At 47.8% G+C, this 23068-nt stretch overlaps 1 protein-coding gene across 1 annotated transcript in view; it reads right to left on the bottom strand.

Moving 5' to 3' along the window:
- The window catches only part of ARHGAP36 (Rho GTPase activating protein 36), a 29876-nt gene extending 13531 nt beyond the window's left edge, over window positions 1–16345 (bottom strand). The window contains exon 1 of the mRNA XM_047081772.1: window positions 16288–16345. Within this exon, the coding sequence (XP_046937728.1) occupies window positions 16288–16345 (58 nt within the window). The remainder of the gene's footprint in view (window positions 1–16287) is intronic.
- Between the last annotated feature and the right edge of the window lie 6723 nt (window positions 16346–23068).

Here is a 23068-nt window from a genome sequence, read left to right as displayed (position 1 = left end):
CCAACCAAGTGACCTGTAGCAAATTATCTCACTTTCCTGAGCCTCAGTTCCATCACCTTGCAAAACAAGAATCATGATACCTATTAGCTATGACTGTGGTAAAGATTAAATAAAAGACAGGGTGGAATGAAATAATTCTCCAAAGGGTACAGTGCTGCACCAAGGTGAGGAATTGTCCCCAAATATATATGAAAGTGAAATTTGAGAGGAAGACTGAGAAGTGCTCTGGAATGAGGCAGACAGCATCCCCACTGAAGAATGCCCTCACACCATCCTTTGAAAGCAAAGGTGGCTACTCACCCCCTGTCAGCAGGAAGCACACACTTTTCAGAGGGGATGAGTAAAGGTGTTTCTTCACTAGGTCTTTCGATGATCAGAGATGCAAGGCAACTGTGTGTGTGGAGGGAATGGGGGCTAGTCTAGGCTGCAAAATGTAGATAAAACATAACTGGCCCACAAAAGGGATTTAGTCCCTACCTTTGGCTTCTGAAGCACAGTGTGCAAGCCATCCATGCTACAGATGGCGGAGGAAAGTGGGGAGCCATCTGAAGTGGAAAGCCCCAGTTTCTGCCCTTGGGATCTTGCAGCCGAGTTGGAGGTCACCTTAATGTCAGGAATCTGAAGGACTATTAAGAAAGGCCCATGGGTCTAATGTCATTCTTTCCTGCACTAATTTAAATCCATTTCCTCTCCTTTTTTACTTTAAGGAACATTAAGAATTGACTATTTCCTCAGGTCCACTAGCACTAAGAAGACCCTTACTCAGCTGTGGGTTTTCAGTAAACTCTGATTCGTTTTTCCCTTCTTTTCAACATCCCTGCCACCTCAAGCCCCCCTCTTTAAGGCACACTCCCTTTCAGACACCCACATTCACTCTCACAGACATCCTCAAGCTCTTTCGCATATGCATTTTATACACACACACACACACACACACACACACACACACACATATACACACACACACAGAGAATGTATTCGCTACAACAGAGAGAAGGAGGGAAACAAGACTTTGTACCTGCAGACCACAGCTGGGGCTTCTCCAGACTGGGCATCAGAGAACTAATGGGGACACTCCCCCAAACTATCTGGACAGATGCCTAGGAAGGAAACCTTTAGAATAAAGTTGTTCTCACAATCTGTGCTGACAGCTACCTCTTCCCCATCTTTGTTCCCCCACCCCCACCTGATTCTCTTCTCCTTTGATTGCATCTTCCCCCAACAAGCATCCAATTTCTGCCAGTTTTCTTCTTCTAAATCCTGTCTGAGTGGCTGTCATAGAGAATTGGGGCTGTGGGAGATGTTTCCCAGGTAGTTGTCATGCTATGAATGGTATTTTAAAACTACATTAAAATAACCATATTAAAAAAAATATCAATGTCTGTCTGTCTAACTACCTATCTGTCCCCTCTTCAAAATTAGGTCACTGTCTTGGCTGTGATGCAGTGAAAAAAGAAAAAAAAAACCTATACCAGGAGTCAGGAAGCTTGCCTAGTTACTAAGCAGCTGAGTGGCCTTGGGAAAATCTGAGACCATCTCCAAGCCCAAACACAACTGGCGTAATTTATTATTATCCTGTTTATCTAAGAGCACCGTAGAAACACAGCTATCAATTTTTCAGAGTCCTTGATACTTCTACAGGACTTCGCCAACTCCAGGACAGGGGCCACACTGCCTCTGACCACAGTTGGGAAGAGAGAGCGCCCCTCGCCCCTCCGCAGGTCTAAGGGCACCATAGTGTGGAGGGTCTAAGCAGGTCTTCCCATCTCCTGCTCCTGGAGCCCCAGCTGGACCTTCTGCCCTTGACCCCTAGCTCGGTGACCGCAGAGGGGGTGGAGCGGGGGCGGCGCGGACGTTGCACCCTCGGCTTCTGGAGGCTGGTCCTGGGCCTCCGGCTGCCACCGGGCTGCAGAGCACGGCCTTCTGGCTGGGGTGCGCCACGCGCGTCTCACCCTTGTGTGGCTCGAGATAGCGCAGAAGCTGCAAAGTTAAACAAAGCCCCGCGGCGCGCAAAGACCGCTCTCAGTTACCTCTCCCCCGAGATTTCGAAACATTAAATCTTGCTCGCGTGCTGCAGGTTTGAGCACTGAACGCGAAAACCTGGAACTTGTGCAGCACTCAAGGGCTTCCTCTCCCTCCCTCCCTCACGTCGGGTCCTCCGCTTGGAGAGCCCTCACCTCCCATTCTAACCCCTCAGTGGGCTGCACTCAGGCCCCTGGAGCCCTGCCCAAGCACTACCTCTTGGCGACTGTCCTGGTCCGGCCAGGGAATAAGTGGCTGCGAGACCCGCTGGTCAGTCGTTCGGCGCGGCCACGGCCCGTCCTGGGACAAGCTGCAGGCTCTGCGAGCGCTTAGCTCTGCCGCTCAAATTCCCCCACTCTCTGTAAAGCCTTCCCCGGTGGGGCAGGGGTGATTCATAGCAATTTTCCACGCGGCAGCCAGCTCAGTGCCTTACGCATACCTGTTTGCTAAATTCCCTGGGCTACTCCCACTGTTTCTTGCTGTACCCCACAATCTTCTCTCCCTTTGTTCAACGCTGATCTCTCCTTCAAGATTCAGCCCAAGGATCCTTTCCTCTGAGTGTTGCAAATATCCCCTCCCCTGGCCATGCCACATAATCTCACATTACAGGTGAAAGAAAGGCAGAGGTGGGGGGTTAGATGGCTAGGAAACTTACCAAAGGGCAGACAGAGATAATTAGTGGCAGAGCCAAGAAGAAGGCCCAGAACTCCTGGATCCCAGCTCAGCACACTTTTTGCTACCCCTCATTGCTTCCCTTCTGCCCTGTTTTGTATGGCACTGGAGGGCACGGAACATCTCTTGTTGGCCCCTTGCACACAGGGAGTGCACAGGGAACACCCTCCTCCTCTCCTTGCCTCACTCTTCTGGCTCCTTGTTTCCCATCGTGTCCAGGACCTCTGCCCTTGAAGATTCAGAGACAAAAAGATCATTTTGTTCAAAGACCAGTGCAAGGGCAAACAGAAGCTGACTTCACAAAGTCCTCTACCCACCTGGATGAGAATGGTCTCAGTAACCTCCCACCCTGCAACACACACACACACACACACACACACACACACACACACACAAACTATAGTCTTCACCTTTCTTTTTCTATCTTCTTGGCACCTGGTGAAATCACAAGGCATCCACACTTGTCCAAACCATCTTACCTTCTAATACCTCTTCCAAAAACTGCTTCCCTTCTCATCTGCAGCCCAGCAATGGTATATACAAATCACTATTCAGCCAAGCAAAAATATATTATTCACAAGTACTAAATATTCTCATCTGATGCAACAAAGGTAATGCAGGGTTATAAACACAAGCTCTCAAGTGGGGAGAATTTCAAATATGCAATTACACCCCCACCCAATTGGATTTTCTCCTCTTCTGGACAAAGTAAATAGACAAAGGGAGGGTGTTGTTGTTGACTTGCAGAGGGACAGGAAGGGAAAAGAAAGAGGAGAGTCAAAAATGCCAGAGTCTATGGGTGAACCTGGCAAGAAGGAGCGGGAAGCAAAGCCTAGGCAAAGGAGACAAGGAAGGAAAGGGAGGGGACAGGAAAGAGGGCAACTGTTGACTCCAGGCAAACACAGATACTGGGGCAGCCCAGGGAGACAAGGACTTATTCCCCAAAGGCTCTGGGATGTGGCTCTTAGGGACCTGCATTGGAAATGAGGTCCAGGAGCCCAGTGGCCAAGTCTCTCTTATTCCCTAGCAAAGAGAGAGAGCTTCTGGCCCTAGAGCTGCAGCACTGGTGGCGCTCTTTTCACTTGAAGTACCACCTTGCCACCATCACGACCAGGAAGATGCCCTCTCCTCCTCCTCCTCCTCCTCCCCCCACCCCTCCCCCTACAGCAATTCAATAAATCTTACCCAACACAGGAATGTAATTTGAATGCTCAGGGCAGTTTTCCTTTCCATTGAAGAAGAGGATCTCTCCCTCTCCTCCTGCTGAAAATGGGCTGGGTACTGCCCCTTTATACATTCTAGAGCACCAGATCAGGAGAGGGGGAGAAAGGGAGGGAGCAGCAGTTTGAGGCTGGTCCAAATTGTCCTTGGCATTCTCTCTCTCTCTCTCTCTCTCTCTCTTCCCTGTTGGATTTTTCTGCAGCCCCTCCTTCTGGCCCTGCAGCTCTGCTCCCCTTCCTCACTGCAGCATCCTGCAGCCATTCCCCACACGTTTGTGACATGGCACTGATATTGGGGGACATCTTTCTGGTGATGCTTGCTTTCTAATGTGGGATCTTAGATTGATATACCAGGGAAAGATTTTAGTTGCCGGTGGGTGGGTGTCACAGAAGATGAAAAGAGAAACCCATTCAGAGAGCCAACTACCTTGCCAGGAAAGCAGCACAGGTCAGTGTTGGGGGCAGTTGGAAGACATGATTTGAACCTGAGTACACAGGGAGCCAAATTAGGCAGAAAAGCGGCGGGTTGTTGGTTTGGGTTACAGTGACTGCCTTGGTGGCATAAATACATAAGTACTTCATGACACATTAGTGAGAAGGTGTAAGTCACTAAATATCACTTAGCCTCAGTTTTCTCAACTGCAAAATAGGGCAGTAAATGCTCACCCTATAGCACTGTGGGGAAGAGTGTGTGAAATAACATCAGTAAAGTACTTAGTACATGGCCTGGCACAGAGCCCCTTGCCCCCTTAACTTCCTTCTGGTGTTGGGCACAGGAAGGAAAAGAGTTTCCCAAGATCACATAGCAAGTAGCAGAGTCAGGATTGGAACCCAGGTAACCCAAACACCCTCCCCAAGAAGGGTGCTTTCCACTCTACTTCCTCCTCTAAGAAGGCTGCCAGGGCTATCCGTGGGGACTTGGCTGGAGTGGAAGTGAGGAGGTGGGTTAGGAGCTGACTGTATGCATTTGTATATAGAGACTCTATCACTTAGCCCCAGCTCCAAGGGCTCAGGCTTTGGCTTCATCCCCCTGCTCACCATCACTCAGGTAATCTCCCCCTGCCATCTTGGACTGATTCATTGCCACTTTAGCGCCACCTCTTCTGCTCAACTCTGAGACAGTGACTCACCCTCTTATTGGCCAGGGCCTCTGTCCTCTAGGAAAGAGGCTTTCTTCTTAATTGACTGCAGAAGCCTTAGCCGCAGTGGAACAACACCCTTCCAGGCAGGCTTACAGAGGGAGGGCTTTCAGGAGGAAAGGAATAACCCCTACCCTAAAGCTACTACCTCATCCCCACAGTGCCTGGGGTGCCACTACTGGAGTCCTCGCTCCAGATTCCGTATGATAACTCCGAAGGTATACACTCAAGTTACAGTGTTTCCAGAAGAGTTTACCCAGGACATCTCTTTGCCACATGTAAACAGCCACAGTGCTGTGTCTGGCACTGTGCTAGGCACTGATGAGACATAAGGTAGGAGGAGTGGAACCCAATGAGTGTTCACCACAAATGTAAAAAAAAAAAAAACCGTAATGTGGCAACTTGGAAAGGGGGAGAAAAGAATGCAGGGAGAAGTAAATTAAGAAGTACCTGTGAGGAATGGAGGTGATGGAGAGAAGGGCTTCACTGCAGCCCCAAGGACAGGGGTTGTGACCTGGACTGTCTTGTGACTATCAAGTGGCATCACTAAAACCACTGCTGCAAACGTTTCCCTTAAACACAGAACATTGCTTAAATAATTGATTGCTAACTGAACCCCTGTTCCTCCTCTGCCTTTTTAACCGGGCTTGGGGGCATCATCTAGTGGCCGTATATCCCTCCCTCTGATTCCCTACTTCCCACTTTCAAATCTTTATCTTTCATTAGAGTTGGGGAGAAGGGGAGGCACTGAAAAGGAATGGAGGTCTTCCAGATCTTCACTGGAATAAGTACTTTACATGTGTTTCCTTTCAACTTCACAACAACCCCGCAGACCGAAGTCAGTGACTTGCCAAGCTAGTCAGCTACGAAGTGGCGGAGCTGGGATTCGAACTGAAACGAGGGAAGCCTTCCGCTGGCATGGCACTTTACACAATGCGCTGCAGGGGGCAGGTATCCTCTTCCTCCACCAATCCTCCACTCGCTGTCCATCTGAACAGAAAGGAGGAAAGCAGGCTACAGAAGCCAGATGGTCATCTGGCCGCGGAGCCTTCGGGAGTGACCCCTGTAGCCTGCTACAGTAGGAGGGGACCTCAGAGTTTCCCGCGGGGGCAGGGGGGGTGGGTGCTACGGGGCCAGGAGTGCAAAGAGCCTTTGGCGACTCTACCGCCCCCTGCGGCCGGCCGGTGGCTTCCTGGCCTTGCCTTGGCTGCTGTTCTCAGGAGGGCTTGTGTGCTAAGAAAAAGCAAAACAAAGCAAAAAACTCACCGATCGCCCAACAGCTGTCACGGGCTGGTGCGGGGCTGCAGATAGCTCTACCAGATTTGGTGACAAAAACGGGAAGAAGGAACATTTATGACGCCCTACTATGTGTCCAGCGTGGGGTCAGTGATTTTTATGCAGAAAATCAGTTGCTTTGCAAAATAATGAGTTCTCCATTGAGAGAAGTCTTCAAGCTAGGTTAGGGCAGGTTTCGCAAAAAGCTTCTCTGCAGATCTAAACTCCTTACTTCTTGAAACCAATAAAGCCCTCCACTCTTCACAGTTGTTCACTGTCTCAGCGAGGGGAGGAAAAAGCACCCGCTGGAGGGGCAGAGGTCAAGCGGAGTAGGGGTCCGGGGGAGGGTGCCGGAGGAGGAGCCTCCCCGGGGGGTCGATTGTACTCCGAAGCAAGGTCCCCGCCGAACCCTCGCGCTCGCCACCCGCGGGCGGATTTCCCCCGACCTTCCAGTTTTCCGGGGGCTGCGACTGGACCCGGCCCGGACCCAACTCAACTCTCTTTTCTTGGGAATGGGGAACGGGCGCGTTAAGGGGGCAACAACTCAGGTCAAAGGGAAAAGAGCGTCTGTGCCTGCACCGCCTCTCTGGCCCATCCCCCCTCCTTCCTTCCCCTCCTCCCCTCCTCGCCCCCTTCTCTTCCGCCCGGAGGGAAGGAGGGGGCGGGCTGTGTGTGTATGTATGTATGCATGTACGCGTGTGTGCGCGCGCGCGGGTGCGGTACGTCTGTGTGTGCGTTCAGTGTGTGGCTGGGTGTGGGGTGTGTGTGCGCGGCGCATGTTTTAGCCCGAGTGCTTGGTGTGCAGTGTATTTGGTTTGCTCTCGGACATAGAGCGTGTGTTTGTGCAGTGTTTGTGTGTGCACGCTTGTAGGTTGCACGTTCCTGCCTGATTGTAATGTGACTATGTGGGTGCGATCTGGATGTAGGTGTGTTCGATGTATGGTTTCTGCCGGGGTTTGTGGTCGTGCTGTGGTGAGTGTGTATGTGCGTGCAGTGTGCATATGTGTGTATGTGCCTGTTGAAGCTCATATGTATATGTGTGTTTGGTGTGTATTTACCCTTAGATGTGCCGTGCCAATGTGAGTTTACGGGTGGTGTTTGTTGTGGTGTATAGTGTGTAAGTGAGTTCATGAGCGAGATCTTTATGTGAGCCTTTAAGGTATGTATGTTCAAAGGTTCTTGTGCGTGAAGGTGAGGGGTGTGTATGTCATTGGGTGTGATGTGTTCATGTGTGTGGTGGGGCCGCAAGTGGGTAGTGTATGTGCTCAGCTGAAGGGCTGAATACCGTGTGTATTTTGGAGTGGGGTCGCCGCCTGAGTGTACGGGTATGGTGTGTGAGAGAACAGGGTTGTCTAAAGAATCCAAGTGACTGTGTGCTTGGTGTTTTGGTTTTTGTTTTTAATTGGGGGTGTGGGGCGTGGCGCCAGGATTGGGACGAGGAAAGCGGTAGGGGCCCGAACCGAGCAGAGTCGCCCGCTGGCCTGATCTGCCCCGTCTGGGTCCGCCTGCCCCGTGCTGGTGCGCTCAAGGCCCGCTGGGGCAGGGTGTGAGCTTACCTGGCTGCTTAGAGGAAAGAAGAGGAGAGCGCTGCACGTGATTGGCCAGGTAGGGCGCCTAGGGCGCGGTGCAGGGGCTGGTGGGAATAAACTGGAGAGATTCTTGGTCACTCACCCAACACCCCTCCCCCGAGGAGATCCCAGCCCTTGCCTAGCTGAGCCCAACTATTTGCTCTGGGCCTGGCTGTTTCACACCTCCTTGCCTTTGTGTGGGCAGATCCAGTTGCCTGGAATCCCTTTCACCCTGGGCCTCGTGACAAATTCCTACTTACTTTTTTTAAGACCTAACTTAAGAGTCAAAAACTTTCTCTGCTTTCTGTACCCCTCCCTCCCAAGTGAGGGCTCCCTCCCTTGAGCCACCATAGTTAACAATCTTTATACTTCTCATGATATGATCATACATAACTGCAATTATTGGCCTCTCCTTTTAAACTCTGAGCTCCTGAAGAGAATGCCTGGTATAGAGTAAGAATAATGGTAGTGATCATAATAATAATGTTACCACTCATTAAGCACTTAACTGTGCACCAGGCTTTGGACGATGTGCTCTTACATGCATCACCTCCTTGGGTCCTCACAATGACCCTGTGAGGTAGGTGGAGCTATGATTGTGGCTATTTTACACCTCACACATCAAGCTCAGAGTAGTTAAGCAACTTCCCCAGGGTCACACAGCCAGAGGGAGGCAGAGCCAGTATTTAAACACAGGTTTGCTGTGCTCCCTAAAACTTTCTTCTATACCAGGCAGCCTCACCAAGGGTCCCCGATCCTTGCTCGGCATTGAAGTCCCTATCAAACGGTATCATTTCCCAACAAATCTTTCTTTTGAGTTTCCTGACATCACCAAGAGTGCTCAGCATAATGACTTTCTTTGTCTCTCCAACAGCTGATACCTTCTCCACCTAATTACCTGCTTTGTTGACACCTCAAAATCTTTAATTACTCTAGTCTTGTCAGCACCTCACCAGCTCCAGTTCTGGGAGCTCTCCTTAGCCTGGTGCTGAAAGAAAGATCAGAGAATGAGCATTTTTTAGCCATGGGGTCCTGGGAATTGGGTATGGAGGAGGCGGACAGAGGCGAGGGGTCAGGATGGAGTAAGGGAATGATTTCACAGCTTCCCCAGACCCATTTTTAAAGCATTACCACTAGAAGTTGGTATGCGGTAAATTTCAAGCAGGACAGTCATCAAGCTGCGCATAGAAAAACAAGCAGACCCCTCCCCCCCAAAAGATTCCTGAATGGCCCATTTTGTATTTCTGAATTGGGGGGGAGCACTGTGCTTGCCTAATGGGGCTCATGCTGCTCTAATGCCTTCCAAGCAGCCTCATATGAGAAATCCAAATTAAAACAATACATTGCATTTGGGGGAAACACACTTATGGGGGGGGGTGTCAGGCCAGTCACAGCTTCCAGCTCAGCCCCCAGGGAACCAGCCTAGACTGCTGCAAAGAGGTCAGGGGGTGGTTAGAGAGGGACAATTCAGCTGTGGTGAGTCACTTCACCACTATTCAGGGGGGAAAGCGAGAAGCACGATTTAAATTGCTACTGTTATTATTGTGCCCTTTCAACTGGCACAAATGAGCCTGGTGTGCGGCTGAAAAGCAGCTGGAACATCCATAAAGCTTCCCCCCAGCTGGGCCTGGGTCAGCACCTCATCCTGGGTGGGCAGGAAAAGCATTGCTTAAACTAATATGCAGCCAGAAAGTCTCCTTTTGAAAAAAAAAGGGGGGGGGTGTAATGGAGAGGCCAGTCTAAGTCACGCAGGGCACAGACTGGCTGAGGCCCTTTGGTAAGTCCATGCAAGCAGTTGATGCAAACTTTGGTGTCTCCCAGCATCTGGTTCCAGGCGTTTGGCTTTCGTGCTGCTGTGGGTCTCTCTGACACCTCAGAATATACCAGCTTCACTTTCACTTCCTGAGAGTCACTCCTGTGAGGCTCTCCCGCTTCTAAGGTTCTCTTCCTGCCTCCCATCCCAACACACACACACACACACACACACACACACTACTTGGAGCTTAAAATCCCCCACTATATGTCTCTCTCTCTCTCTTTGGAGTTCATAACATGAGGATTATACGGGGAATTGTAAAGACGGAAAATGCATTAATAATCCCCATTACTCTCAAATGTAAACAGAAATTTGCTTGTTTTCATCCTAACAACAAGAATATGTAGTGGCAAGGCACAAATGTGAATTTTATTGTGGAGAAGGATCTTGGTTTCCCCATGAGAGTAAAGCCCTTTAAAGATGAGAATCTTTGTTTTTTTTTTCCTATGGTGGCAGAGGAGCTTTGCAGTAAGACAGCTTTGAGTTTGTAGGCCAGCTCCTTCACTTATTAGCTGTGTGATCTTGGGAAGGTTACTTCATCTCTCTGATTCTCAGTTTTTTCATCTGTAAATTGGAGATGTTAACACCTGCCTTAGAAATGCTCAGGTCTGTAAGAGGTAAAATATGGAAAGTGCCAGCCAAATGCCTAACATGTACAAGAAAAGGTTAATTCCCTCCCTCTCTGTATTCCCCCCACCCTTATCACATACCTCAGAATGTCTCAACCACTTTGTTCAGAGACTGAAGCTGACTGACTGACTTGCCAATTTTCCTCATTACTGGTTTGTCTGACACTCTTGAAATAGCCCCTCTTCTTTTCGGACAATGTTTTGATCAGCCTAATGCAGCCCAGGAAGAACTGGACCCTTAGTCCAATTCTCACTCTGCGGTTTCTCTTGTCAGTGTTAATGAGACCAACGTTTCAGTTATAATACTCCATGCAGGAAAGTTTCAAACTACCTGCCCACTGTCTGGACTGCTCCCCCAACCCAGTTATGGCCTGAATCCCCAACCCTCACTGCAGACCCAGTCCCAACCCTGTCTCCCCAATATGTGCCATTATACTCAAGAGAATGACAGCATAACTATTTCCTGACTAAACTGCCCCCACGACTTCTGTTTTGTTTTGTTTATTAACCTCTACCTTAGACATTAAAAAAGGTTTCAAAGGTCACCCTTTTTCTGGCAGCCACCAAGGTTGGGAAGTAGATCGGGCGACGAGGAGAAAGATGATGGGTATTTTTCTGAGATATACTTTGCAGCACCTAAAATACAGCTCCAATTCGTTGTTTATCTGTTCGCAGTTAAAGGAAAGTAAAATCTACCCTTTGCCAAAAATGGTAAGGTGAGAGAAGACCCCAATATGTGCCCTTTCCTCCCTGATGCTGTTGTCTCCCTCTAGAGACAAAATCAAGTCATTACAAGCTAAAGCTGCATATAAGCAGGGAGTGGTAGGGGAAGAAGGTGAAAAAGTTGAAGGTAGGGGGTGGATATAATCCCAGGGAGGGATAAAGAGGCTACAGTGAAGAGAAGCCTTGAGATTCAAGGCCAAAAAACTCTGAGAGGCTGGGCTCCAGGTGTTCCCTGTCTCTGAAAGATGCCTTCAGCTACTCCCTTGCCCTCACCCCTCTTATTCATCCTGCATGCTGCCCTCACTAACCCTAGACTCCAGCATGCAAGACAATCTATTCGTGAGTCCCTCTGAGGATTTAGGAATTTAGAAAAATATCTCCAGCTCCTACCCATCTCTACTTCTGAGGAGGCCCTGTAGCCTCCTCAGCTTTGAGGAGGGAAGTTACAGGAGTAACAATGAAGGGTCAGCCTTACCACATCTCTCTTGAAGCAGGGGTTTAGGATTGGCCCTGGCCAATTTAATAAGCTTCCCTGAGTTCAGGGACCTACCGGTTGCTTCCACCAAGGAAGCCGTGTGGTGGTTTCTCAAGAGGTGTATTTGAGACGTGACAGTAGCTGCCAAGGCTCATCAAACATGCCATCTACCTACTTCTGCTGATACATGTGAGAACAAATGATACTACCAGAAGGAGACAGAAATCATTTCCTAGTGACTCAGAGTCCCAGCAATGAGAACACAGGTCGTATTTGCATTGCATCTTCCAGTTGAAATGTGCACTTCTTCATAGAAAGGAATCTATAAGCAATCAAATAGATCAAAGACCAGAATTTGGACTCTGGGCAAGGGAACAGCATCAACATCATACTGACCACCTAGTAAGTGTCTGCTATGTATCAGCATAGTGCTAGGGGCTTTGCAAATGTTATCTCTTTTAATGTCACTCAAGCTTTGAAATCATACCGAAGGGGGCTGTAATCCTTGCTCAGCTACTGTGTGGCAGTGAACAAGTTATTTAACTTCTCTGAGCTTTTGTCTTTAAAGTAAAAATAATAATACTTATCTCAGAGAGTTGTAAAGAATGTCAAATGAGATCACTTATGTAAAGTGACTGGTATGTAGTAAATATTTGGAGAAGGAACAAAACATACCTTTTGATACCTGAGCCATAGAGAGTATTTAATGTAATTGATATTACCATATTAATATTATTATTTATAATCTGGAAATGTAGGTATTATTATATCATCTAAAGAGAGGTTAAATAACTTGCTCACAGCAACACTACAAAAGCAGGCCTGAGACTCAAACCAGTTCTGCCTCTTCCCACTCAATTTTAGAGGACATTTCATGATCACTGAGAAGACCACATTTGGCTGACCTGCTCTAGTCATTACATTTAAAGTAAAATTTGAAGGAAAAAATCTCTTGAATTGAACAGCGTATAGTAGGTTTCTAGATCACTGTATGGGCTATTTGCATATCATAGGCCTTGTATGACCCTTTTAAGAACATTTTTTAAATTATAAGGGTAATGTGAAAACAAACTTGATAAAGATTTTAAGAAACAGGAAAAAACCAACTATTATCCCACCAGCTTAATAGGATCACTTACTTTACCTCATTGTTGAATTTTCTTCCAGTCTCTCAAAAATGCATACTTGACCCAATTATAACCATAACTCTTCCCACGTCGCTACATATTCTTCATGAACACCATCTTTATGACTATAGACTAATCTAACAAGTGGCGTGTCATATAGTTTATTTAACCATTCCACTACCACTGGACATTTAGGTTGTCTCAGTAGGTAAGTGTGAAGAACAGAATGATGTTGCTTTCACCTCAGGGACCTAGTGTCCTGCTCTATCAATGCCCGATGCACTTTTCATCATTTGATATTTAAGCTTGATGAATGTCAGCTCTACTGTTGGAGCCTGAGGTATGTTTTGCAAGAGTAGTATTTTCTGCCAGTTTTCATCACACAGATTCTGTATTTTATCCTCATGGTGTGTAAAGTGTGGGCTAACCCAGGAACCTAAGCTCAAGAGCGCCACATTGTTTTTTTTTTCCTTGCGGACAAATGTCTTTGAAGGTGCAAACAAATGATTTACAAAGGAACTTCAGGAAGTCCTGCCATTGGTGAATGGGGGTGCTATTCTGATAGCATGACCAGGGGCATGGGGGTGTTGCTTTGGCAAACTTGCCCCAGCTCTGGAAAAAAATCCTGTTACAGCTCAACCAGGTCCGGTCTTAGCAAATTGATTGAGTCCCATCTCCAAGAAAAGATCAAATTTGTATGTAAAGTGGGCCCCAGGGTCCCTTCAGCTTTAGAGTTTTGGCTGCTTTACAGAAGTCCAACTGTCTGAGGCTAAATCCAATGCCAAAAGTGAACTGGAGAGAGAATTTCAAGTGGGTCAGTCGTGCTGTCCCTTTCCCTGGGAAAGAAGACCTTTCTGGGCCGCTGTTCTTCCCAGATCTCAATGATGCCTCATGCAGATGCCTTCAGATGCTCATCCACTGTCCATCGTACCCTCAAAAGATGGCTCTGACATACCAACTATCTCCTGGGAAAGCAGGGGTGGTGGTGGGTGAGTGAAAGAACATTTAGAATACTTCCCCCTCTCTTTCCAGTCAGTGGCCAGCTATATCCCCCACCTCTGACTCCAGAGGATTTCTGGAAGACATTTGAAGGGAGGCATCGAGGGCAATTATAGCCCTACAGAATATTAACAGATACTCTCCAGGTGGCACAGCATTTCTGAGGGGGAGTTCAATGAATTCATTCTTACCTGGTTAAAAAACTGTACCCAAAGACTAGTTATTTATTTCAGAGTAATGTTGTGTGACTTAAGTGAGATCATATATGTAAAGGACTTAGTCTAGGGCCCAGCATCTGGGAAGCACTTCACGTATATTGGCTGCTCTTGTATGAGTCACAGAGCTGGTGTGGGCAGCGGTGTGTCTCTGGCATGTGACAGGTCTTACCAGACTGGAAATTCAGTAGCAAATCTAAGGTCTTGCACTTGGGTTCAAACACCAACTAAATACAGAATGGACACTCTGAAAAGAACTTGGGTTTACTTTAAAAATAGAAAGGTAGCCTCAGTTGAAAGTATTTCCAATATAAATAAACTATCTGTATGAACTCTGTGGCATGTACGTGGGATTTGTGTGTGGTGGGCTTATGTATGATGTGGGTGTATTGTATTGTGTGTCAAAAGTATGTCATGCATTTGAAGTGTGTGTGTTTATGCATTCGTGATTTGTACATGGGCATGTGTGAGTGTGGGAATGTCCATGTATGTATGTAATTTATGGCTACATATCTGTGCACCACGAGTGTAATGCAGGCTTCCAAATGAGGGAAAGTCAGCCATCCAGGACTATATTTACAGGGGCACAGCTGGAAATCCTCTTTTGGCCAGGTCACTAGGCATTCACAGCTTGGAGCATGTTCAAAGAAGAGCAGCTAGATATGGGTAGGAGCCTTGCAGCCATGTCACATGTTAAACAGATGAAGGAACTGGGGAAGTTTGGCCTGGATGAGAACAGGGGTGGGTGGGGGTGGGGGACTGGGGAGGGCTGGCACTGTTCCCTTGGAAGGATCATGAAGGTCAGTGCTGGGGCCAGAAGGACATAGATTTGGGTTTGGTTTAGGGAAAAGCCTTCAAATTCTAATAGATATCTTTGGATGGGGGTGGGTTTCCTTGTGTGTTACTAACCCCCTCTCAATGGGGCTATTCATAAAGGAAGCCTCGCATCCTTGATCTCATTGGAGTCGCATCACAACCTTGTAGGCCAGGTAGGGGTGGAATGGTTCCCCGTACCCTTTTTTTGAAGATAGGGTGCCTAAGGCATAAGGCCTTAAAAGGCATTCATAAAACTCCCCCTGCCTTTTTATCGTTTTACCAGGATCACATAAGCCTGAAAGAATATACAGAACAAAAAACTAAACTTTCTTTGTGTATGCATATTTCTTTCCTTCTCAGAGATCTTATGACTTGCCAGACTGTACTTGAATTTGCTAAGCAAGCTGTAGTCCCTTAGCAGTAGGTCAGACTCCTGGGATGGTTCTCAGCAGGGTGCTAGGGCAGAAAAGAACTAAAAACAAGTTTTTGCTGAAATAAGTTGCTGAGGCCCACCCTCCCCCTGCCTCTCCTCCCGCCTCTGAGGGGGCAGAGGAAAGAGGAGACAGCCCCAGGTTTGGTCTATGGCTGGTGACCAATGACGCACTCTCACCAATATAGATTTTGGAGGTGGAGACTATGGAGAAACAGGTGGCAGTGGGGGCAGGTGGCAGCCTGGAAGGGGTGGGGCCTATCAAGGGGCAGTGAAGGACAGTGTGGGTGGGGGTCCTGGGAAACCTCAAAAAGAAAAAAAATCAGTCTCCTGAAATTTTAAGGAGGAAAAAAATAATCGGTTTCCAAAATGTACTTTGTAGAAGCAGTTCCAGGAAAGGGGTGAAACGCCACCCACATGTTTTGATTCGTGCTGTGATCTTTGCACACCTATGTCCTCAGCTCCACAGGGATAGGGGAACCGCGCATTGATTTCAAGCACCCAAGGAAAGACCCAGGCTAAAGACCCTAGGCCTCTGCCGCCAGGCAGTTTGGGGCAGTGGGCAGTTGGCAGGGCTTCAGCAGAACCAGGTTTGCTGCCACCTCCTTGTATGACCTTGGACAGGCCTTCGCCATCTGTGGGCTTCAGTGTCGCCATCTCTTAAATGAAGGGCTTGAATTCGACGACTCTAAGGGGGCCCATGTTGATATTCCATAGTTAGGACTGGGATGCGAGGCACAAGCTTCAGTCAAAAGGACCCCCTCCCCCGCCCCATCTTTGGAGTCCCTGGGTCCCGGCAGCCCTGCGCGGGACGTTCATCCTTGGGGCTTTAGGGCCCTTGGGTTGCGGGACGGCGCGTCGGGCCCCGGGCTCCGAGGTCTCCGGGCGCGGGCCCGGCGGAGCCAGCGACTCCGCCCCCGCGCTCGCCCCGCGTCCCGCCGGGCCATTAGCGCGATTGCTCGCAGTTCCCGGCAAAGCTGGTGATTTATGCGGGGCCTCGACGGGGCAGTCCCTTGAGCCAGGAACAATTAGCTAAAAGCCAGCGGGAAGGGAAGCGAAGGGGCGGCGAGCCAAGCCCCAGGGCGCCCAGATGGTGGCCGCAGCCGCCGGCCGCCCCGGGCCCGAGCGCCCCAGCCCCCCGACTCGGTGGGCCCCACTCACCACGGCGGGGGAGGGGCTCAAAGGCCGAGGCGAAAAGGCAGTCCAGAATCCACGCCATGACCCGCGCCGAGCGCCGGCCGCCTCGCAGCTGGCTTCCGCGCTGTCCCCGCACAGGGCCGCCCTAAGTAGCCCCCGGTGACCACGCCCTGAGCCGCACCCTGCACCCAGCTCAGAGTGTCTTGGTCACCGGACACCTCGGGCTTGTCGCGAAGGGGGCAGGGCCTCAGGGGAGGCCGCCCCCCTCCGGAGGAGAGGCCGTTGGTCCTGCAGCCCCTTCTCCCACGCGGAGGGAGGCCAAGATGCAGCTCCCGTCCCCCGGAGCTCACTCTGAGGACGGGACCCTGCCCCTACCCCGGGGAGCTCGAGTCTGAGGGGAGACGCCACCTCAGCCCCGGTGAGCCCCGAATCTGAGCGGGAGGGGAGGTCTCTGCCCCCAGGAGCCCTCTGATCGGCGCGTAAAAGCGGGCCTGTCCCGAGGAACCGGAATTTGCATGCGAGGTGGTGCACCTGTCCCAAGGAGCCTCGGATCTGAGGGGGGAGGCTGTATATCCAGACCTAAGAAAACCCGCACGTTTGGGGGGACACATCGTCTCAGCCCTGAGGAGAGTCTAGGCGACAAGCGGTGTCTGCCCCAGGAGCCCCGAATCTGAAGGGGAGGAACTGCCTAGGCCCTTGGGAACCTTCTGTTCTAGGAGAGACATCACCTCAGCCCGGGGTAGCTCCAAATCTGATTTTAAGCCCCTCTTCCATTCTACAGAACCAAGAATGTGAGTAGAAGAAAAGGGCTTTGTCTTGTCCCCCAAGGAGACTGAAAGCTGAGAGTAATTTTACACTCCCTACCCTGACGATCCCTCAGGAAAGAGGAAGATGCTATGTTTCCTGGTGAACCTTCGTGTCTTAGGGGGTTGATCTCCAAGTGACATGAAAGAACCTTCCTTTTCTAGGGTATTGATCTCCAAGTGAGATGAAAGATGTATGTATCAGTATGGAGTGCTCCCAGTTGCCGCTGACTTACAGATTCTGCTGCCTATACTTTTGCTCTGGGAACTGGCACAGGAGGGGCACCAACATTTATTTTTAGAAAGAATTTGATATTTGATATTTCATTGGGGGGGGGTGGTACGAGTTGGATTTTATTACACTTTGTCTATGACTTTATATATTAAAATTTTAAATACATATGGGGGCACATGCCATGATGGGTTCAGTGTGTAGGGCATCTGGCAGTAGTAAACCAGCCCTGAGCTCCTTAAGTCCAGGGACCCAAGTTAATTTCTCCCCCAATTCTCCATTGGCAGTCGTAGGGCCATGACTCTGTGCCTTGTTTTTCTCCACTAGGAAAATGGGGCTCTATCAAAATTCTAGTGAGAAGGTAGCAAGAAGTATGAAAAATCCTCTTCCAACCACTTGCTTGCAGGCCTGAGGAGTGGAAACTACAATCACGGGTCCTTTGGGGAGAGTAGTTATTACATTTGCTTTGTTAACCGCTGATATTAGCATTAATGCCTCAAAAGGGGTGCATAAAATGGAAAAAAAATCACCTGTACTTTGTTATGCAATTCTTAGCAAAGTCAAGGCTCTAGTCATAGTTTAAAGGGGTTCCACTCATTTGCCTTCCTTTCTGGGAAACATGGTACCACTCTGCCTTTGCACCAGTGTTTAAAATCATTTCCAATTTTCTGTTTTCTAAAAGCAATCAAAGACAACAAACATTCACCAGACCTGCTCTCTTACCAATTTCTGCTGTACAAATACCCGTCATCCAAGCCAAACAAGTCTGACATCTAGAAATGTCCAGTTTCGGGCCCTGGTATTGAAATCTTGGCCTTACCTCTTCCCATGAGCTTATCCACCACCAGCTTTTGTCATGGTGTCAATGGGTTTGTTTTTTTTTTCCAGCTGAATGAGCTTTTTCCTTTTTCTTTTTTTTCTTTCTTTTCTTTTCTTTTTTCTTTCTTTCTTTCTTTCTTTCTTTCTTTCTTTCTTTCTTTCTTTCTTTCTTGGCTCCCTCACAAGGAGGCTGCCTGCCCAGTGCAATCCAATGAGCCTCAGTAACTGAAGTTTCTCTTCTTCCAGAATAGCTCTACTAGAGATACAAACTCCTGACAGCTATCCTTCTTTGTTGCCTTTTTCTGCAAGAGATGTGATGTGGCAAAGGAACAAAGCTAAGGATGCTCACAGGCTTACACTGAAAGCCCAATTCTGCTGTATACTAGCTGTGTCATATCAGGAAAATTACTTAGGAAGCCTCTCTGAGGCTTGGCTTTCCTCATCTGTAAAGTGGGGATATTAATGGTTGTGAATGAGCTCCAGACAAACCAAAGCCAACTCTTGAAAAAAAAATAAATAAAAGGAGAAACGTAAGTTCAGAATTCTCAAGAAAATGTACTTAGCAGTTGAGTTTGCAGTTCTCTCCCTCCCTTTCCTTTGATCCACCTCATCTGCTACGTAATTACTGTTTAGTTCCTTTGAAAGTCTTTACCCTCAACTCAATGTCACGTACAAGGGGAATGCATTCATCTGTTCATCCATCCATCCATCCATTCACTCAACAAATATTTATCCATTGTTCTCTGTATGCAAGACACTGAGCTATGTATATAATGTCAATTGGCTCAATGAATGATTGCACAATTATTTGTAAGTGTATAATTTGAAAGCCCATGTGATAACCTGAGCATACACTAATGATTATTTTAAATGAAAAATAATCAAAATGCAAAATAGATGTACATTATTACATAAGCAGTACAAATAAATAATAAGCCTGCACATAGAGGGGAAAAAAGGATAACAGGAAACACACCAGAGTCTTAATATTGATTGCATTTAAGCAATGCAATTGTGGGTAATTTTTAATTGTTTTGCTATTTCCATATTTTAGTATTTTCCAAGCTTTCTTTAATAAGCATATCTTATTTCTGGAGTTAAAAGATACTACCTAAAGAAAAGAAACTCTATAACCCTGTCTCTGCTGAAGAAAGGATAAGGGAATGACTGGTGCCTTTAGGCTGGGGTTGTACTATTGTACAGGGCACTGGGGCTGGCTTTGGTGACCCAGAAAAAGCTGAAAGTTGGTCTGTGAGTAAAATGCAAGATGCCTTTCCTGTGCAGAGGCACATAACTGGTTATGATACCTCCTTCCCCAGAACGCAGAGGCCCTTAGCACCTGCTATGTGCAGTTAGAAGCCTGCTAGCTTGGGTCTGCAACCTCTCAACCTAAGGCATGTGATCACAAGGGGAAGGTTGGGTATATCTGCCCTCACTCTGACAGCCCAAAGCCTCGAGCTTGACAGCTAGTTGCCTCTTCAGGGTCTCTCATTGCAATTCCAATTAAGAGACAGGCACCCTGCTCCTTACTTAGGTCACTGTTTTACCATGAGGTCTTTAGCAGAGAGAAAATATATGTTTAACTGGGAAGAAGGCACAGTGACGAAGTCAAGTTGAAGGCTTGTGGACTGTGAGAAGGAAGGCTTCAAACCTTCCTATCTTTTTTTCTGAAGCTCAAAAGTACTTGTCACCCAGGCAAACAGTTGCTAATTAAATGTGATTCCAAGAATCAAAGATTGTCACGAATCACGGTTTCACAAAGTATGGCCCATTGGACCAGATGCATCAGAATCACTTTGGATGTGCTGTAAAAATGCAGATTCCCTTCTCCCACACCAGGCCTTTCTGGGCATGAACAAGAATTTCTGGGCATGGGGACCAGAAAAAAACATTTTTAGTAAGCTCCCCATGGGGCTCTTATATCCAATGAAGTTAAAGAAACTCTAATATAAAGGAAAGAAGTCTTACCCTGAAAACCCCTCAGCACTATCTCCCCACGGCACTCCAGCTACAAGGAACACTGGGGCAGCCATCAGGAGAACTTGATCCCTTTCACCCCGCTCTACTTCCTTTTGGTGTGTGGGTAAATATGTAGAATGAGAAATTGAACAAACCTCAAAACTTGGAAAGGTCTAGTGGTATCAAAATAGCATACCCCACAAAAGTCATCCATTTGGGTTTTCTGAGAACTTGGTGTATGTCTACATAGCATTTTTCAGTCTGCTTATCTCATTGAGACTCCCTACCTATTGGGTTCCTTGCATCACGCAAAGGCGGTTGGAGTGCAGTGGAAAAAGCATGGCATTTAAAGTTAAAATATCAGGAGTGAGGCTGGGCGTGCTGACCGACTAGCTGGATGAATGCAAGCAGGTCTGCCTCCCAATCTGAGCCCGGGGCTCCCCCTGTATGTAATGGGGATCCCTATCCCCCCTGCTCACTTCCTTCAACAGGTTGTCATGAAGGCTCCACAGTTTCAGGGGTGAGATGGCAGAGGACTCTACCTCCAGGCCCCTGGATGGAATTGGCGATTAACAACCCTGTCTCCCAGCACTCCCTTTTGAGGAGTCCTGCTAGAAGGTTTACATGGTGTGCACAGGGATTGTTTGTGCTCTCTAAAAGGGGCTATTAGCCTTAAGACCTCGGACTTTGCCTCTCTGCTTTTCTGTTTGGGAAAGATTTATCTGGGCTCATGGGAAACATAGCGAAATTATGGGGGGACCTTTTGAACCTCAGAAAGATCTGAGTTTCCCCATTTCCCAAATGGGATTGTACAAGGAAAACTTGAAGTTCCTTTCTAGCTACTTAGCATTCCTAGGATACACTGCTTCCGTAGCACATTTTTCCTCCCATAATTCCGTTGCTTCCAAACACTGTCATATAACCAAAGCCTGACAAGGTCCTGGCATCGTCTTTATGAGGTAGAAATGGGAGAGAATTATTCCCATTTTTTAAGTTACAAGAGCTGAGGCAAAAGACACTAAGTGACTAGCCCAAAGTCACCCAGGGGAAGAGAGATGAGCCAAGGCCAGCCTCTGGATCTTGGCCCCCCCACTCCTGCCATCCCGTTCTTTTCCAGTACCTCTCACTAGATCCCAGGAGCTGTCTGTCAGTGTGCTGACACCACTCAGGAAAATGCAAGTTTCATCCTGACACCAGGAAGACAGAGCTACGATTACGCTTCAGTCCCCAAGGAGGCAGAGAAATTGCTTTTAGTTGACAAGTGCATCTCCCACACACATACCCCCTCTGGTTGAATGAAAAGATAAAATCAAGTTAAAAATCCCAAATGCTCTCTTAATTTTGTAAAGCATTTTTGCTCTTTGAGCTAGGGCTAGGGAGGATGAGAGAATTTTCCAACTCTAGAAGTTTCGACAGGGTTGGGGGAGAATAGTAGGAAGTAAGAAAGGAGCACAGAAAAAAAAAATAATCAGAAAGAAGAAAAAGTAGATAAGTGATGCCACAATCAATAAGAGAAAATGGAGTTTCTGAAATAAAGAACTAGAAAAAACTGGGGTGTGTGTTTATGTCTTTGAAAAACAGCAAGAGATGTGAGCCACTGAGATTTCCATTATAGATGAAAATTCTGTGGTTTCCATTAGCAGGAATTTGGGGTCTGAGCAGGGGGACTGTCCACTTCCAGGTGTTAACAGAGACTTCCAGGCCTGGGGCCAGGGAAGTATTGCCCCTAGCTTCACTTGCTCAGAAGGTCATCTCTGCGAATCACTTGCCCTTACATGTTTAAGTGTGACAGCTCCTGGTGTGCTCTCATAATCTATTTTCACATCTAAACTTTGTACAGCTTTGGAAAGACAGAGACTAGCACAATCCCCATTTTATAGATGAAGAAACTGAAGCTCAAGGAAGGGAAGTTACTTTCCCAAGGTCATTTTGCTTCTTCCTCTTTTTTTTTTTCTTTTTTGGTTTGGAGCCTATACTTGAGCCACTGTTTGTGCCTCCTTTCTCCTGTGCTTGGCTTCTTCTTGCACTACCCATATCCAGACTGAAATCTGGTCTTTAGACCTCGTATATACTTTCTGTCCCCCTTTAGACTCCAGAGACTGAAGACTTTCCCCTAGCTGAGAATTGCAGAGCCCTTAAAAAAGCTTCCCAGCTAAGAACATCCTTATTCTTAGGAGATATATACTGAAGTATTTAAGAGGGAAGTGTCATGATATCTGTGATACACTCTCAGAATGAGAATGAGAGCAAAAGCAAGAGAGCAAGAGTGAAAGACAGAGAGAGGAGAGAGCATGCAAACATGGCAAATTATTAATGAAGGTATGTACAAGTATTTGTGTACCATTCTTTCAATTTTACTGTATGGTAAAAAGTTTGAAAATACACACTTGGGGGAAATCTCTCCATGTAAGTGGCCATCCTATCTGCTTATGCTAAACTCTGGGGGTCAATGGCATATACCTTCCCACAGGGTCTCACCTTAGGGGTCCATCAAGATGGCCCAGCCCCAAGCACAGAACTAGCTCAGTAAGAGAGGCAGGCTAGACCCATGAGTGGTTTTGATGTCTTAGATGGTGTTTGGGTGCTGGGAAATGTCTGCGTGTGCTGAGTGAGAGTTTAGGGTGATGTTATTTGGTGGCAGAGCAGCTAAATGGAAGGCCTAAAGAAGGAATCCCCCCAAAATTCTAATCGGAATTTTTCCAAAAATAGATTTAAAAAAAAAAAAATCAAGGTTTGCTTACCGGGACTGGAAGTGTCATTAGAGATAATCTAGTCCAACTTCCTCACATCCAGGGCAGGACACGGAGATTCAGGGTAGGAAAGTGACTTACCCAACATCGCCCAGCAAGTTAGTAGCTGAAATGGAACTAGAAGCCAAGTGTCCAGCCTTCTAGTCCAGGGCTGGGTCCATTATATCATTCTGCCATCCCACCTTGGGATCGTGGGCTCTTGAAAGGTCATCTGCTTATCTTAGGGCTTGCTTTCTTCAGAC

This window comes from Lynx rufus, unplaced genomic scaffold (assembly GCF_022079265.1).
Source record: "Lynx rufus isolate CCGP_SWC_20201006 ecotype Redwood Valley unplaced genomic scaffold, mLynRuf1.p SCAF_19, whole genome shotgun sequence".
Lineage (NCBI taxonomy): Eukaryota > Metazoa > Chordata > Mammalia > Carnivora > Felidae > Lynx > Lynx rufus.
Note: the sequence above shows the minus strand (reverse complement) of the source record. Positions and strands in the feature narration are given on the sequence as shown.